Below are 17,297 nucleotides of genomic sequence, written 5' to 3'. Positions count from 1 at the left end.
AGGGTGATGAGAAAGTCAGGCCCAGGGATAAAAGCACAGAGAAGCCTGTGGGGGTGACAGATATTCATATTTGGGCACAAGATAGTAGGTTTGAGTAGGGGTTCAGCCACAGAGCAAAGAGATAATGGGCCATTAGCGGTGAGTTATAACCCTTAGAGAAAAGGGTACTAAACTTAATGGAAAAGTAAAGCTGATGCACCTACTAGTAAAACAAGGATTGCTGCAGTCATAAAGGATGCGTTGGGTCACAGATGCAACATTTAAAACAGGGCCATACTTCAACATATACTGAAGACAGGAATGGTGAAATCAAATTTAAACGTTGTAAAATAACATTGGAAGATTGTGACTTTGCAAACACTTCAGATGCAAGAACAGTCAGTAAATGCAATTTTAAAGCATTATTAGAATAACTTCATACACAATTAATAAAGAATGTTTTTTTAAAAAAAAGCTGTGAAGACACTAGTGATCTTCACAGTAATTTAAAATAAAATTGTATTCCTGAAAGCATGAGCAGCTTCTTATAAAACATCAGTTTTAAAATGATACTGAAATTACGTATTGCTAAAATACCCATTATAACTAAGAACACACTGATATTTGGATGTCTACGCTGTCTTGAAGTATTTGAGATCAAGCACTCTACCCTAACAAAAGTCACAAGTGGTTTGTACCTGGACAACACATCAGATTATAGCAGCCATTTTAATTGTCTACTTGTGTCAAAACACAGAAGTATAGACTAACAGTTGACCACAACAATGCTGGAAATCCCAACAGGTCAGACAGCATCTGTGGAGAGAGAACAAGCTAATGTTATGAGTCCAGATGACTCTTCATCAGAGCACTGACCAAACATTTATTGATATACTGCAGCATGACAAGTTCAATATTTCTGGTAAGATTGTGCTTGTTATTTTGAGATGCAAATATTTTTCTTGAAGATTTGAATGTTTGAGATAAATGTAATAATTACATTGAGAGCTGTAATTAATTTGGAATAATTATAGAATGGCAATAATGAATACTTGCCTTACATTTAATTTTTTATTTTACATTTTGTATTTCAAGAAATAACATATAAGGGGTTAATATCAGAGATCAATAGAAAGCCAGTATTTCTACCTATACAGTTTAGCTATGTTTTCCACTAGATGTGAGATTTCAAGGTTGGCACAATAATTTTCTAAATTGTGATTATTTAACTTTTATGCATTAGAGGCATAAAAGCACCAAAGGCACTGTCAAATATTGCTTATAATTCATGTTGACAAATGGTTGTTTGATCTGATGTAATTATGAAAAATACAGCAATCTGTTTCTTACATTTCAGAATAATTCAGAGGAGAGAACCTGAAAGTAAGCCGTACGTCAGTAATGGAGATTTGGTTATTTCCATTTCTGGGCAGCTGGCTTGTGATGCAGAATAACACCAAAAGTATGGGTTCAATTCCAACACCAGTTGAAGGACTCTCCTTCACAACCTCAAACTGCCAAGCTGAGGTGTGGTGACCCTCAGGTTAAATCACCACCAGTTGTCTCTCTCTAGCAAGAGAACAGCCCTATGGTCTGATAAGACTACAGTGACTTTACCTACCCTGAGTTATTAGTTTGGTTGCTGGAACCTTCTTCGAAAGATGGATTACTATTTGTGTTTTAAGAGTCAGTTTGCAAGCCAATTTCAGTTTTGTAAGCTGCAGTCAAAGAACTATCTCAGAATTATTTTTTTCAAAGCATGTAAATAGTTGTCAATGGGTACTGTGCTCCAATTTCTGTTTGTAGGTCCGGGTTTCTGGAAACCTGGAAAGCTCAGTCCTGGGCAACCTACAGATAAACAGCTTCTAAAGCATACAACATTGTGGTCTAGTTTTAAGATAGAAAGGCCAGTACTCCATTAGCCTTTTTATATGCCTACTCTTAACATTATATTGATCTGCATGCCTGCACCACCAAGTCTCTGGGCTACTGCCTTTCTAGTATTTTTTTATCAGATAAGAAGTATCCTGTTCTGTTCTAGATGCAAGTGGATGAACTTGCATTTGATTATATTGCAAACTATATGCAAACGTTTGGCCCAGTCACTTAATGTGTTCATATATCTTTGGAGCTTCCTGCTTCAATCTGCACTGTTTACGATGCCACCTATCTTATTGGTATCAACATATATTTAGATCTATGGCTTTCTATCCCAATATGCCAGATCACAGAATCCCTACAGTGTGGAAGCAGGCTATTTGGCCAATCAAGTCCACACTGACTCTCTGAAGAGCAGCTCCCCAGCACCCCCTCCCCCCCGCCCCCCCCCCCAACCCCCACCCCCACCCCCATCCTATCCCTGTAATTCCCACGGCTGACCCACCTAACCTGCACATCTTTGGACTCTGGGAGGAAACCGGAGAACCAAGGGAAACCCACGCAGACACGGGGAGAATATGGAAACTCCCACAAACAGTCACCTGAGGGTGGAATCGAACCCAGGTCCCTGGTGCTGTGAGGCAGCACTGCTGGCCACTGTATTGATAAAAGCAGTGAATAATTGAGGCCACAACTGAGATACGTACTGGACACCAATAATTACATCCCACTAATTAGAATATTTTCCTATTAATCTCTCTGTCCCCTGATGATCAGTTAATTATCCAGGACAGGAATTTACCTACAACTCTATGAGATTGAAATTCAAACAGTCTTTTATGCGAGTGTTTATACGTGCCTTCAAGAAGTTCAAATAGAAAAAAATCAATTAACATTTTCAATTAACTATTTTAGTTCCCACTTCACAAAATTCAATAAAGTTTGATAGGAACACCTACCCTTTACAAATAGCTCTCCTAGAACTGCTGAAAATTTTCAGTGTTCAGTCATTCTTAAATATTGGCTATAGAATTGACCAGTGTTATTAGCTGTCTGTAATTTCAAAGTTAAATAACAAAGTGGCATGCACAAACTTCCAATCTAATTAAATGGTTCCTAATTCAAGAAAATAATGTATATATTATAGCTAAGGTACCTGTAATGTTTTTAGCTACTTTTAAAACTCTGGGATGCAAACCATCCCATCCTTGGGATATACTAATCTATAATTATATTATTTTCTTCATTGTTGTTAGTTTTTTTTTAGTTTTGCTGCATCTTCACCTTAATTCAACATCAATTTCCCTGAGATTTCCTGTCAGAAAGACACCCTTCCACAGCTACTCTCTGTCTTTCATGACCAAGCTAATTCTGTATCCATCTCAGGCCAGCTCATCACAGATCCCATGTGACTTCAGTTTCTGTATCAGCCAGCCATGATGGACTTTGTCAAAGGCCTTGCTAAAGTACTTGTAGACAACATCTGCTCTGCCCTCATCAATCAACTCTGTCACTTCCTCCCCTCATAAAGCCATGATGTCTTTACTAATAAGTCCATATTTCTCCAAATATGAATAAATCCTATCCCTAAGAATCTTCACCAATAATTTCCCTATCACTGAAATAAGGCTCAGCATCATATAATTTCCAGGATTATCCCTGTCGTTCTTCTTAAACAAAGGAACAACATTGACTATCCTCTGGTCCTCTTGGAACTCACCTATGACTAAAGAAGATACAAGGATTTCCTACAAAGCCCCAGCAATTTCCTCCCTCACCTTCCTCAATATTCTTGGATTGATCCCATCAGGTTCTGGGGACTTGTCCACCTTAATGCTTTTCAATATACCCAATGCCTCCTCTTTTTTTATGTCGACATGTCCTAGAGTATCATCATACCCCTCTCCAGTCTCACCATCCACTGTGTTTTTTTACTTTGGGAACACTAATGAAAGTATTCATTAAGGACCTCACTTCCTCTGGCTCCTCGCATAATTTCCCTCTTTTGTCCTTGAGTGGAGCTACCCTTTTCCTAGCTACACTCTTACTCCTTATATATGTATAATATACCTTGGGATTTTCCTTAATCCTGTTTGCTAAGGACATTTCCTGGCTCCTTTAGCCATCCTAACTCATCGTTTAAGTTATTTCCTGTTTTCTTTTCAATATTCCTCAAGGGGTCTGTCTCTCTTCAGTTTCCTAAACATTATGTATGCTTCCTTTTTCTTTCTAAGCCCTCAATTTTCCTTGCCATTCAAGGTCCTGAATCTTATCATTCTGATCCTTCACTTTCACAGAAACATGCTGGTCCTGAACTCTAATCAACTGGTCTTTCAAACATCCACACGACAGATGTGGATTGATTCTCAAACAGCCACCCCCAAACTCTATACCCCATTCTTGCCTAATATTAGTTAGTTAGCCATAGTTAGTCTTGCCCCTTAGGTAATAATTTTACCTAAGGACTACTCTTATCTTTATCCATAAGTAACTTTAAATTTACAGAATTATGGTCACTGCTCTCGCCATGCTGCCCCACTAAACCTTCAACCAATTGGCCAGGCTCATTCCCCAATGCCAGTCTAATATGACAAAAATGACACAGTGCCAAAATATCATAGAACCCTTACGGTGTGCAAGTAGGTCATTTGGCCCATCGAATCCACACTGACCATCTGAAGAGCATCCCATCCAGACCTACTCCCTACCCTATCCCTGTAACCCCATTTCCCATGGCTAATCCACTTAACCTGCACAACTTTGGGCTATGGGAGGAAACTGGAGAACCCAGAAAAAACCCACGCAGACATGGGAAGAATGTGCAAACTCCACACAAGGGTGGAATTGATCCCAGGACCATGGTGCTGTGAGGTAGCAGGGTAAGATTCAGCTCAAAGTAATTATTCAGTAGAATTCTAGTTCTTTCTTTTCATTGACATTATCACCATTATCATTTTCCAAGGTTTCACATTGCTCAGAACCCCTGAATCCTAATTGTACAAGTGTTCTGTGTTGATTTTAGTATCCCTTCCTTGCAAGCCATTTTCCACACTTTTCTATACAACTCTTACCATGTATTTTGTATCCTTTGCACCCTCTGGATTCACCAGAACTGTACTATTTTTTGACTTGTTGCATTGTCTCAAATCTCTTCAGCCATCCATGTTTGTTTTTTGATGCAATAGAGATCTTGTTCCTTATGTTATAAACTGATCTTTTATGACATATCAAACTGACCTTTTGTTGGTTTACTGATCCTACTCCTAAAAAATAGTGATAGGATCTCCCTGGTCCTCTGCCTTCATACCATTAGCCTCCACATTCAAGTGATCAACTATTGCCATTTCTACCACTTCCAGCTTTTCGCCATCTCCAAAAATATTTTGGCCTTTCCTTTCAGTATTCTCTCTACAACATCCTGGTCCACTCGTCCATTACTCCCATATCTGCTCCCCTTTCCATAACCCTTCCTGTGTTGGTGCTGGAGTTACAAAACCTGCTATTTCACTTTCTCCCTTCTCATGCAGGACCCCAAACACTCCTAAATAAAAACCGGAAAGAACTGCGGTTGCTGTATAATTCGGAACAAAAACAGAAGTTGCTGGAAAAGTTCAGCAGGTCTGACAGCATCTATGAAGAAAAATTGAAGTTAACCTTCTGGGTCTGATGACCCTTTCTCAGAACTGATGGTAGCTAGGAAAATGTCGGCTTGGACGCAGAAGATAGGATGGGGGAGGGGGTAAGGAATAAATGGTAGGTGGGGATAGAGCCCAAAGAAAGAGAACAATGGCTGGACAGACAAAGAAGTTGATAGTGATCTGGCTAGATTAGATTCCCTACGGCGTGGAAACAGGCTCTTCGGCCCAACCAGTCCACACCAACCCTCTGAAGAGTAACCCACTGAGACTCATTTCCCTCTGGCTAATTGACCTAATACTATGGGCAATTTAGCATGGCCAATTCACCTGACCTACACATCTTTGGACTGTGGGAGGAAACCAGAGCACCCAGAGGAAACCCACGCAGACACAGGGAGAATGTGCAAACTCCACACAGACAGTCACCCAAGATTGGAATTGAACCTGGTACCCTGGTGCTGTGAGGCAGCAGTGCTAACCACTGAGCCACAGTGCCTCCCTAGAAAGGTGAATAGCTGTTAATGGAGATTGTTAGTGGCTAACAATGGGTAGTGTGTAATGGCAGACTATGTGATAACAAGGCCTGGTGTGTGGGGTAGGGAGCTAGGACATCGTAGAGTTCAGGACCTAAAATTACTGAACTCTCTATTGAATCTGGAGAGCTGCAGGGTTCCCAAACAGAAGATGAGGTGGTCAGGGGCATTGTATCTGCTCTATTGCCTCAAAATTTTGGTATGCTTTCCTTTATTGATCAGAGCATTGAGTATATGAGTTTGAAGTCATGTTGCGGCTGTACAGAACATTGGTTAGGCCACTTTTGGAATAATGTGTGCATTTCAGGTCTCCCTCTTTCAGTCTGTTAGAATTTAGAATTAGAATCCCTACTGTGTGGAAACAGGCCCTTCAGCCCAACAAGTCCACACTGACCCCCCCCCCCCTCCCCCCCCCCCCCCCAAAGAGTATCCCACCCAGATCCATTCCCCAACATTTACCCCTGACTCATGCACCTAACCCAAGCATCTCTAAACACTATGGGCAATTCACCTGACCTGCACATCTTTGGATTGTGGGAGGAAACCAGAGCACCCAGATGAAACCCACACAGACACAGGGAGAATGTGCAAAATTCACACAGTCACCCAAGGCTGGAATCAAACCTGGGTCCCTGGTGCTGTTACACAGCAGTGCTAACCACTGAGTCAATGTGCTGCCCCTTGTGAAACTTGAAAGGATTCAGAAAAGATTTACAATTGTTGCCAGGGTTGGAGGGTTTGATCTATAGGGAGAGGCCGAACAGGCTGGAGCTGTTTTCCCTGGAGCGTCAGAGGCTGAGTTTATAAAAGGTTTATAAAATCACAAGGGTGAGGGGACTCATGAACTAGGGGGCATAGGTTTAGGATGAGAGGGGAAAGATTTAAAAGGGACCAACTTTTTCACGCAGAGGGTGGTACATGTATGGAATGAGCTGCCAGAGGAAGTGGTGGAGGCTGGTCCAATTACAATATTTCAAAGGCATCTGGATGGGTATATGAATAGGAAGGGTTTAGATGGATATGGACCAAGTGCTGGCAAATGGGACTCAATTAACTTAGGATATCTGGTCGGTGTGGACAAGTTGGACTGAAGGGTCCACTTCCATGCTGTCTAGCTCTATGACTCTATAACTCCCTCTCTATGGCAAGAAGAAAGTAATACTGAATGGGATGGGCTTAGGCCAGCTGCTTGGTGGCACAGTGACTCAGCGGTTAGCACTGCTGCCTCACAGCACCAGGGACCTGGGTTCGATTCCAGCCTTGGGTGACTGCCTGTGTGGAGTTTACACATTATCCCCGTGTCTGCGTGGATTTCCTCCCATACTCAAAACATGTGCAGGTTAGGTGGATTGTCCATGCTAAATTGCCTGTAGTGTCCAGGAATGTGTAGGCTAGGTTGGTTAGCCATAGGAAATGCAGTGTTACAGGGACAAGGAAGGGGAAGTGGGTCTGGGTGGGATGCTCTTCAGAGGGTCCATGTGGACTTGATGGGCAGAATGACCTGCTTTCACACCGTAGGGGTTCTATGGTTCAACAGCAGAAAAATAGTGAAACAGATGGTTGACCCAGTATCCTTTTCTTTTAATGTACATTATAATAGATGCTGTAAAACATCTCCCAATACCAGAAGAGGGCGGCTCCACTGACCTGGAACAATAGGTGTAATATTGTACACCAAGCATCACCCATATTAATGGGAACATGTTGCTGCACAACACAACATAACTTGTCCCTGGTCAAGGATTGAAGGCACTGCTCTGTAACCATATTGGAAGCTGTTTGCACTCCCTTGGACCTGAAGGAGCAGGGCGCTCCGGCTACCGGAGTGTCTTTGCAGACCGTTTGTGGTGAGTACATCACCCACATGGAGTAAGAGCCACATGGCACTGAGGGAGGTGGGGCTGAGCTGACTCTTCAGTGGGTACACACCCAGGACAAGTTCAGTTCGCGGAGATGGTGGCGGTTGCTTACACCCAGCTCAGTCCCGGTTCCAGGCGCCGTGGAGCACACGGGAGAGGCGGCAAAGTCCAACCCGCTGGTGAGGCCCACCTCCCGGGACAGGGGCATTGGCAACACACCGTCCCTGCTCTGCTAACCGGGTAAGTGGCCCGCTGCACTCATCTCTTCACTTTCTTCTCTCTCGTTTATACCTCCCGTTTCCCAAGCCGTTATCCCCTGTAGGAGTGTGGGTGTCATTTATCTCTTTATTCTCTCTCTCTCTCTCAGCAGAACCACACACAGTACTTTAAGCAATTCTGTGTGTGTGTGTGGTTCATATATTGAGCATAAAGGCGTTCGGCTGCTTGTGTGAAACAGCACAAGTTGATTGAGAAACTTTCTTTATAAAGCAAGTGGAATCGATTAATGAAAATGAAGTTTTAGGAAATCCGACTGGAATTAAAACTTATTTCCCCGCTATCTTCCGTAAATGTCGTTATTGATTTCAATAATTGATGTTAGAATTAATTGCAGAAGTAACTGCAATTGCTTCCTGTTCCTATTTCCCTGTAGGAGTCTGTCCGAACTGCAGACGCTGGCAGAGATGGGAGAGCTAGCACATCAGTGTCAGTACGATGAGAACGGACACACTCTGGTGCACTGGGCAGCGCTCACCGCTTCCGTCTCGCTTCTCAGGAATTTGGTGGATTTGAGACTCCCTGTGAATCTGCCCAGCCGCTCTGAACCGGCGCAGCGACCTATTCACTGGGCAGCGGTCAAAGGACACATCCCTGTTACAGAAATCCTCCTGCAAGCTGGCGTCTCAATTGACGAGAGGGATCAGAGAGGATGCACTCCTTTAATAATAGCTTCGCAATGTGGACACATTGCCCTCTGTTGCTACCTGGTGGGGAAAGGAGCCAGTCTGCAAGCATGTGACAGCCAAGGTGACAATGCACTGCACTGGGCTGCATTTAAAGGTGAGGTGGAACAATTTTGTTTCTGCGATGTACATTTTGATGGTTTCCTTTGTGAATTGAACTCGTCTTGTGAACTATTGTAGCCCCGATTGAGTGTTAATATGTAATGAACACTATAAAGGTTCCCTGGAAGTAACAATAGTGCACGGCCAATTAGGCAGCTGTGTCAGTAACCTCAACAGGGACCCTGGATTTGATTTTCTGGTTATTCGTAGTCAATAAGAAGAGATCTATTAATGCCTGCACCACCGTGACCAGTCAGCTGTGGCCAATCATTTTCTCTAGATATTATTTTACAATATAATCTTCTGTAGCCAATTAGATATATTACTCCCTTCTTAATCTGAATTTTAAAATAAGACCCACATTATTTTCAGTCAATAATATGTCTGTGTATATGTTTTCAAGATGGACATTCTTCTCACAGTGCTTATCTTGTAAACAATTAACGTAATCTATCTTAAATCTATGCACCTATTATCACTTGAGAACATACAAAACTGGATTGGCGGCAAATAACAGCTTGATGAGTTGATTTCATAAACCAAGATAAAGGCTTCAGCTTGTAACTTCTGCTGACATTCAGAACTGGCCTTGCCGTGGTTGGTAGATAGGATGTCAGATCATGAGGAAGCAAATTGACTATGCTTATACTACCAGCTGACTGGATAAGGAAAGATGAGCTTAGGACAGGAAAGAATATTTATAAAAAGGAGCATCAAAATAGAAAATTCGTTCCAACTTCCATTTCATCAAATTTGAATCTAATCATCTGCTCAGACAAGAGAAAACCAATTATTCATTATAGTCATGCTATAATGCCTGCCATACCAAATTTAAAATTAGGCCTATCCACAGAGGTATGCTCGAAAATTGATCACATTGTTTCAAGGCAAGAAAGAGTGTGTGTCTTGGGATGAAAATTGCAAAGAAATGACGGAGTTTATACAGTGTGGTTTATGGACCAAAAATGTGCATTCAGACAACAGAATTAAAATAATGCAGTTGGTCTTAAGCTTCTACACATGATTTGATCTGTTGGAACTTTGTGTACTTAGAAAAATATACATTTATTACTGTTGGGTAAATTTCAATCAAGAGATTAGGATTTATTTGTATCAACAGTTTCAGGTTTATATAAATAAGTGGGAAATTGGGTTTAAAGTGTGCACAGCAAATGTGCAAAGTACATTAACTTGTGTTCCACAGACAAAGAGTCGGCATTGAAGGGCTGGCACAAAAACAAAACAAAGATAAAATATTGAAAAGTGTTAGTTTCTTAAAAACAGAAAATGTTGCTGGTTTTCAAGATTTTCTGATACATCTCTCACAAGCCGGGCATCAGAAACATCCCGATTTGATTGTAAACCATTTATTAATAAGTGCTGTGCCTTGCCTGCTATAAATGTGTAACCTTTATCCAAAGCTTTTTCTCACACAGTTAGCACTTGCACACCGCTGTAATGGACTTGGGAAGTGAATTACTTTTAGCGACTGAGTCATACACACGTTTTCTAAACAAAAAAGGTGTTGGATGTATTCTTGTTTGCAAACAATATATGATTTACAGATGTTGAATTATGTAGCAATGCTAGGGTGATTTACAATGTTTATATAAAGCATGCCATGAATGTTTTTATATTAGTCAATTCTAATTATTTGTCTTTCAAAGCACAGAATAGAACCAATCTACATTACTTAATGTATTACTACAATTATTTAATTTCAGCTGAAAACCTCAATACTGTTTTGGGACTAAAAATAGAAACTATTTTTAGCTTGTTGAAAATGTTTCATCCATTTGCTATCTGTGAAGATGTTACTTTAAATTAGTTTATCCATTCTTAGGCTACAGTTACTTGCAGCTGTTCTTTCGGTGCCAAGTTAAACTGATTCATACCAATGCTTCGATTTTAATACAAGTGACTACTTTGTTATGTGGAGACCGACAGTACACAATCAACCGCAGATTAGTACAAATTATGAATAATATAGCAGTCTCATGTGAAGAAGTACAAGACTGGGAGTTATGAAGATTTTTTTTTCAATTCCCATCAAACATTAGTGGTCCTACCTATGATTAGACTTAAGGCACATTGTTAATGCATAATAGGTGAAACTTTGTTCAAACAGATGAAGTAGTTGACCTGCAAGGTTTGCAAATCTAATATGAGGTGGGCACTGAAAATTAAGCCCCATGACTCCGCAGACCATATTAAAAGTGCAAATGTCTTACTTTATCACCAAAATAATCAATTTGTTTTTCTTTTTTACTGTTATTGAGACCAAAAGAGACTTTAAACAAGTTTCTTCAATGAACTAAAACAATGCTAAAGAACAAAGTGTCAGAAGCTATTATTGAAAATGTTATAGCAATGCAGTTCCAACAAGTTGAACACAATCCGATAGAGTCAACATGGTTTTTTGAAAGGGAAATCATGTTTGACCAGTCTTTGAGGAGGTGACATATGCTGTAGATAGAGCAGAACTAGCGGATTTACTGTACTTAGACATCCAGATGGCATTTGATAAAATGCCACACCAAAGATTATCATGAAAGCAGAAGCTGAAGTGTAGGAGGTAACATATGGTAAGAATGGAAAATGAGCTGACCAACAGGAAGCAAAGAATAAGCATAAATGTGTCCTTGTCAATTTGGCAAAATGTATTGAGTGGTGTGCTACAGAGATTGATGCTGGGACTCCAACTGTTTACAATTTACAGAAGTAAATTTGATAGAGGGATGGAAGATATACTTGCAAATTTATTGATGATGCAAAGATAGCTCGGAAATTAAGTCGTAGAAGCAGAAGTTGGCCATTCAGCCCATTGAGTCTATTCAACCATTCACAGAGATTATGGCTGCTCTGATAATACTCAATCCCTATTTTATAACCTTTAATTCCCTTACTGATTAAAACACTGTTTATTTGAGCCTTGAATATGCTTAAACACCCAGCCTCAACAGTCATTAAGAATTCCACACTTTCATTACGCTCTTGACAAAATAAATTCCTCTTTTCCTCAGTCTTAAATTAGCTACTGCTTACTCAGAGAATCTGCTCTCTGGTCCTAGACTGTCCTACAAGGGGAAGCATTTTACCTGTCAAGCTCCGAAAAAGTCTTATGTTTCAAAAAGATCGCCTCTTCTTCTAGGCTCAGGTGAGTACAAATCCAACCAACTTAACTTGTCCTCATAAGAAAATCCCTGTATAGCTAAGATCAACCTAGTGAAATTGCAGGTCTACGTCCAGTGCCAATATGTCTTTCCTCAGATAAAGGGCCCAGAATTGTTCACTGTATTCCAGCTGTGGTGTTACTGATGCTTTGTATACATTTAGCAAGATCTTTCTAGATTTATACTCCATTCCCTTTGAAGTGAAGACCAGCATTCCATGTGCTTTCCTTATTACCCAGTGAGCTGATAATGTGTTGCTGGAAAAGCGCAGCAGGTTAGGCAGCATCCGAGGAGCAGGAGAATCGACGTTTCGGACATGAGCCCTTCTTCAGGAATGATTCCTGAAGAAGGGCTCATGCCCGAAACGTCGATTCTCCTGCTCCTTGGATGCTTCGCTTTTCCAGCAACACATTATCAGCTCTGATCTACAGCAGCTGCAGTCCTCACTCTTTCCCTTATTACCCAGTGAGCTTAGCTGCAAGCTTTTTGTAATTCCTGCATGACAAAACACTATTCATTTAAATAATACTCAGCTCCTCTATTTTTCCTGACAAAGTGCATAACCTCACATTTTACCACATGACATTCCATCTGCCAAATTCTTGCCCACTGATGTAACCTGTCTCTAACCCTGTATTGACTCTTTGTTTCATCCTCACTATATTACTTTTCACCTATTTTTGTGTCATCACAAACTTTGCAATAAAACGTTCATTGTCCTCATCCAAGTCATTGATGTATATTGTAATTAATTGTGGACCTAGCTCTAATCCTTGCAGCTGTCCACTCATTACTGGTTGCCATCCAGAAGATACCCTCTTTCTTCCAACTCTTTGGACTGAATCTTACATTTTATTGGCTAAATTCAAATTGCATTGAGATTTCTAGAGGCCTTTCTTGCTTTATCTCACAAGCTCAAGGCATCAATTACTTGCCCATCCCTTATGAAGTCCCCCACTTGCCCCATCTTACCACGTACCACTCTCACAACAACTTGCAACTCATTGAATACCCTGGAATTCAGTAGCACCCCTCGTGCCCATGCCAGCTGAAAATCCCATTGTGCATGTGGATAAGCAGTCTGTCCACAGCTGCCCTGCACAGCTCCTGACATTTTCCACTGACATGGCAGACAGGAGGATGTGGGTATCCTGCTTCATGGGACAAGCTCCTGGATTTCCTGGTGGATGGGATGATGCACAGGCGGGACTTCCTGCTTCCCCCCCCCCACCCCAGACAGCAAGGGTGCTACCACACACTAGATCTCCATACCAGCTTGGTCTGAGATTGCCTCCCAGGTTAAAGCAATATCAGCAGCATGAAGGAATCTCCTGCTTTGTCGGTCAAGGTTCGTTGTCCTTCTCCCCTCTGCCAGCGTAAGTGATACCATCTTCTGTCCAATACATTACACTATCTTTGCCACTGTACCCACCTCTCACGATGGCACATGCTTCACCACTCTCTCTATAGCCTGAAATATCTTTCTTCTAATTCATACCCACCACAATCTCCAATAACACTAACCCTGCATGTCCTCTGTGCTGCCCACTCATTTGCTTGGGACACCTCCCCAAATGCATCAAGAGTAACAGCTATGCCACCCACTTCTATCTTCTGTAGTACCTGCCTTTCAATCCCATTCCATCAGGAAAACAGACTACAATATGGCAGAAAGACTCCAAACACCGGTGTGCTTTCCACCCTTTGACTCCTATGAGGAGAGGATTGTGACTATGATCCTAGCGAGCAGTGCCTGGTCTGGTTTTGGATATTGGGTCTGACTCACTGTGCCAGGAAGTTAGATTAGATTAGATTAGATTACTTACAGTGTAGAAACAGGCCCTTCGGCCCAACAAGTCCACACCGACCTGCCGATGCGCAACCCACCCATACCCCTACATTTACCCCTTCACTTAACACTACAGGTAATTTAGCATGGCCAATTCACCTGACCTGCACACCTTTGGACTGTGGGAGGAAACCGGAGCACCCAGAGGAAACGGGGAGAATGTGCAAACACCACACAGTCAGTCGCCTGAGGCGGGAATTGAACCTGGGTCTCTGGCACTGTGAGGCAGCAGTGCTAACCACTGTGCCACCGTGCCGCCAAACTTGAGTAAAGTCCTATGCCAAGCTTCCTGGCTTTGTGTCTCTGCTAAACAACACAGGAAGGCTTATATCCCCAACTGAAACTGGCAAAGCATAGAGAGGCAAGGGAAGACAATGATGCAGCTAGGATCAGTGAGTGAGCATTATAACAGCAAGTGAAGAGCCAAGAAATGCAGTACGGTGCAGTCCGTGAACTGGGTGAATGTCCCTGAGTGCACAGTGTCCTTGCTGCAGCATGACAGTGAGAGTTGCCAGGGCAGCCTGAAGTGCAGCGTTGAAGTGCAGAAGCATCCAGTAAGTGGATCAGAGATGTACGTGAGAGTTCTTAGAGGCTGACACACAGAATCACTGAATTGTTACAGTGCAGAATGAGCCCAGTCAGCACATTGTGCCTGCATTGATTCAATTATCTAAAGCCAATCTCCTGCCTTTGCCCATAACCCTGCACATTGTTTCTATCCAAATAATTGTCCGATGCCCCCTTAAATGCCTCAATTGAACCAGCCATCATCACATTTCCAGGTAACAAACACATTCTATGACCTAACAACCCACTGTGTAAAAAAGTGTTTTCTCATTTCACCCTTACTTAATTTGCACATCACTTTAAATCCATATTCTCTCATTCTTGTTTCTTTTACAAGCAGAAACAATTTTACCTTATTTATTCTGTCCAGCTCGCTCATGATTTTGAAAACCTAAATCAGATCTTCTCTCGGCCTTCTTCACTCAGGGAGAACAGTCTCAACAGCTTCAATCTATTCTCATAGTTGAAACCATTCTAGTAAATTATTTCTGCTCCCTCTCCTATGGATTTGCATTTTTCTTATAATGTTATGCCCACAACTGTATACAATACTCCAGCTAACTCTAACAAGTATCTTGTACAAATTCAACATAACCTCCTTGCCCTCTATTCTGTGGACCTATTAATAAAACCAAGAACACTGAATGCTTTATTTACTGATCTCTCCACCTGTCCTGTTGACTTTAATGATCTGCATATATATACTCGAGCACTCTTTTTAGAATTTTACCCCCTATTTTTTATTGTCTTTAAGTGTTCTTCCACTCAAAGTGCATCACCTTGTACTTCTCTACATTGAAACCTGTTTGCCACTTAGCCACCCACCCCACCAACATTGCAACATTCTTTTGGAATTATGCACTATTTTCCCCACAAGTTTACAATTTTTCAAAATTCAATGCCATCTGCAAGCTTGGAAATTGTCTCCTGCATACCAAGGTGCAGATCATTGTTATATATCAGGAAAAATAGGTTTCCCAGTACAAACTCTATTTTCAATCTTTCTCTGCCCAAAAAAATAAGCATTGACCATTACTCTCTGGTTTCTACACTCGGTCAGTTTTGTAGCTAAATAAAAGCCAAAATAACTGCAGATGCTATAAATCAGAAACAAAAACAGACATTGCTGGAAAAGCTCAGCAGGTCTGGCAGCGTCTGTACAGAGAAATCAGAATTAATGTTTTGGGTCAAGTGACCCTTCCTCAGAACTGATATGTTGCCTGCGATTGAAAAGTCTCAGTAATGTAGATAGACTGAAGTACTGGGTAAATTTACATGTAGTACTAACACCAGTGTTTCCCCTCGGACCATTGCACCTCTCCCCAGGCATTTGCCAGCAGCATCATACTGAGTGGGTGCTGGTTGTTACCTTATGAAACTGCGATTGTTCATTTTCCCGAGGTCATAATGACTAAGTAATGTTTTGCACTCGCACCCTTACAAAGCAATCTGTTTTCTGGTGTCCTTTTATGAGGTTATTTGTTTATACTCTTCATTATATGGCATTCTGCCCTTTGTGGTTTATACCATTCATCATAAGTTCTCCAGTCCTTGGTGTTTACACTATTTGTGCTTCAATCCCCCCTGCTTATGGATGGGGTCTTATCTCAACTATCTATAGCCATTCCTTAACATTGATTTTTTTTTGTTGCTCCGATAATTTCAGTATACCTATATGCATGAAATGTAATGGCAATTACTTAAGAAGTCTTTGATTATGGTGGGATCTGACTTTCCCTTCTGCACTTTACTAAATAACGAGTTTTCTCTTTCCTAAGATTTCTATGAGGCACTTCATTAACTTATCTCTTAGCTGTGAGCATGAAGTCCACGATTCTGTCTGTGAAAACTACTGCCTCAACTAACAATTCTGTTCAGCCATCAGCAACTCCAACATATGTAGTCTCTTATTGAAGCCTTTTGATTGTGAATAGGACATAAGGAAGCCATAAAAAGATGGAACAAATGAAGTATAATGTGGGAAAATGGGAAATTGTACATTTTGACAGGAAGAGTGAAAAGAAGCATATTGTAAACACAATGAGACATTACAGAGGTACAAAGGGATCTGGATGCTTGAATCACAATAAGTTAGTGTATTTTGTTTGAGTAATTGGAAGTATATAGGAAAGTTAATAGAATGTTTTAATTTATCATAAGGGGGGCTGAATACAAAAATAAGATGTTCTGCTTTAATTATATGGGCCATTGGTGAGACTATATCTGGAACACCGTATATAGTATTGATCACCTTTTCTAAGGAAGGTCATAAATGTATTGGAGTCGAGATTAGAGTGGTGCTGGAAAAGCACAGCATGTCAGGTAGCATCCGAGGAGCAGGAAAATCGATGTTTCCAGCATCTGCAGTCCTTGTTTTTACCACATAAATGCAATGGAGGCAGTTCAGAGAAGGTTTAATAAACTAGTATCTGGAATGAGAGTTAGTGTGGCTTGCATTCATTGGAGTTTAAGGGTATGAGGTGACTTGATTGAAGATTGTGAAGAGCCTTGACAGGGTTCGTGTAGAAAGTATGTCTCCACTTATGGGAGAATATAGATCTCACAGTCACTGATTCCTGGTGAAGGGCTTTTGCCTGAAACATCGATTCTCCTGCTCCTTGGATGCTGCCTGACCTGCTGTGCTTTTCCAGCACCACATTCTCAACTCTGATCTCCAGCATCTGCAGTTCTCACGTTTTCCTAGGGGTCGCTGTTTACGTTTCAGGGGTTACTTGTTTAAAACTGAGATTCAGTAAA

General features: G+C 41.3%; 1 protein-coding gene across 1 annotated transcript in view; it reads left to right on the top strand.

Annotated features, from left to right (window-relative positions):
• The first annotated feature begins 7,981 nt into the window (after positions 1 to 7,981).
• LOC140485457 (uncharacterized) overlaps positions 7,982 to 17,297 on the top strand; it is a 91,518-nt gene continuing 82,202 nt past the window's right edge. Inside the window, exons 1-2 of the mRNA XM_072583660.1 lie at positions 7,982 to 8,127; positions 8,540 to 8,946. Coding sequence (XP_072439761.1) covers positions 7,982 to 8,127; positions 8,540 to 8,946 — 553 coding nt within the window. The remainder of the gene's footprint in view (positions 8,128 to 8,539; positions 8,947 to 17,297) is intronic.

This window comes from Chiloscyllium punctatum, chromosome 14 (genome assembly GCF_047496795.1).
Source record: "Chiloscyllium punctatum isolate Juve2018m chromosome 14, sChiPun1.3, whole genome shotgun sequence".
NCBI classification, from domain to species: Eukaryota; Metazoa; Chordata; class Chondrichthyes; order Orectolobiformes; family Hemiscylliidae; genus Chiloscyllium; species Chiloscyllium punctatum.
The sequence above is the reverse complement of the archived record's forward strand: the minus strand, read 5'-3'. Positions and strand labels throughout refer to the sequence as shown.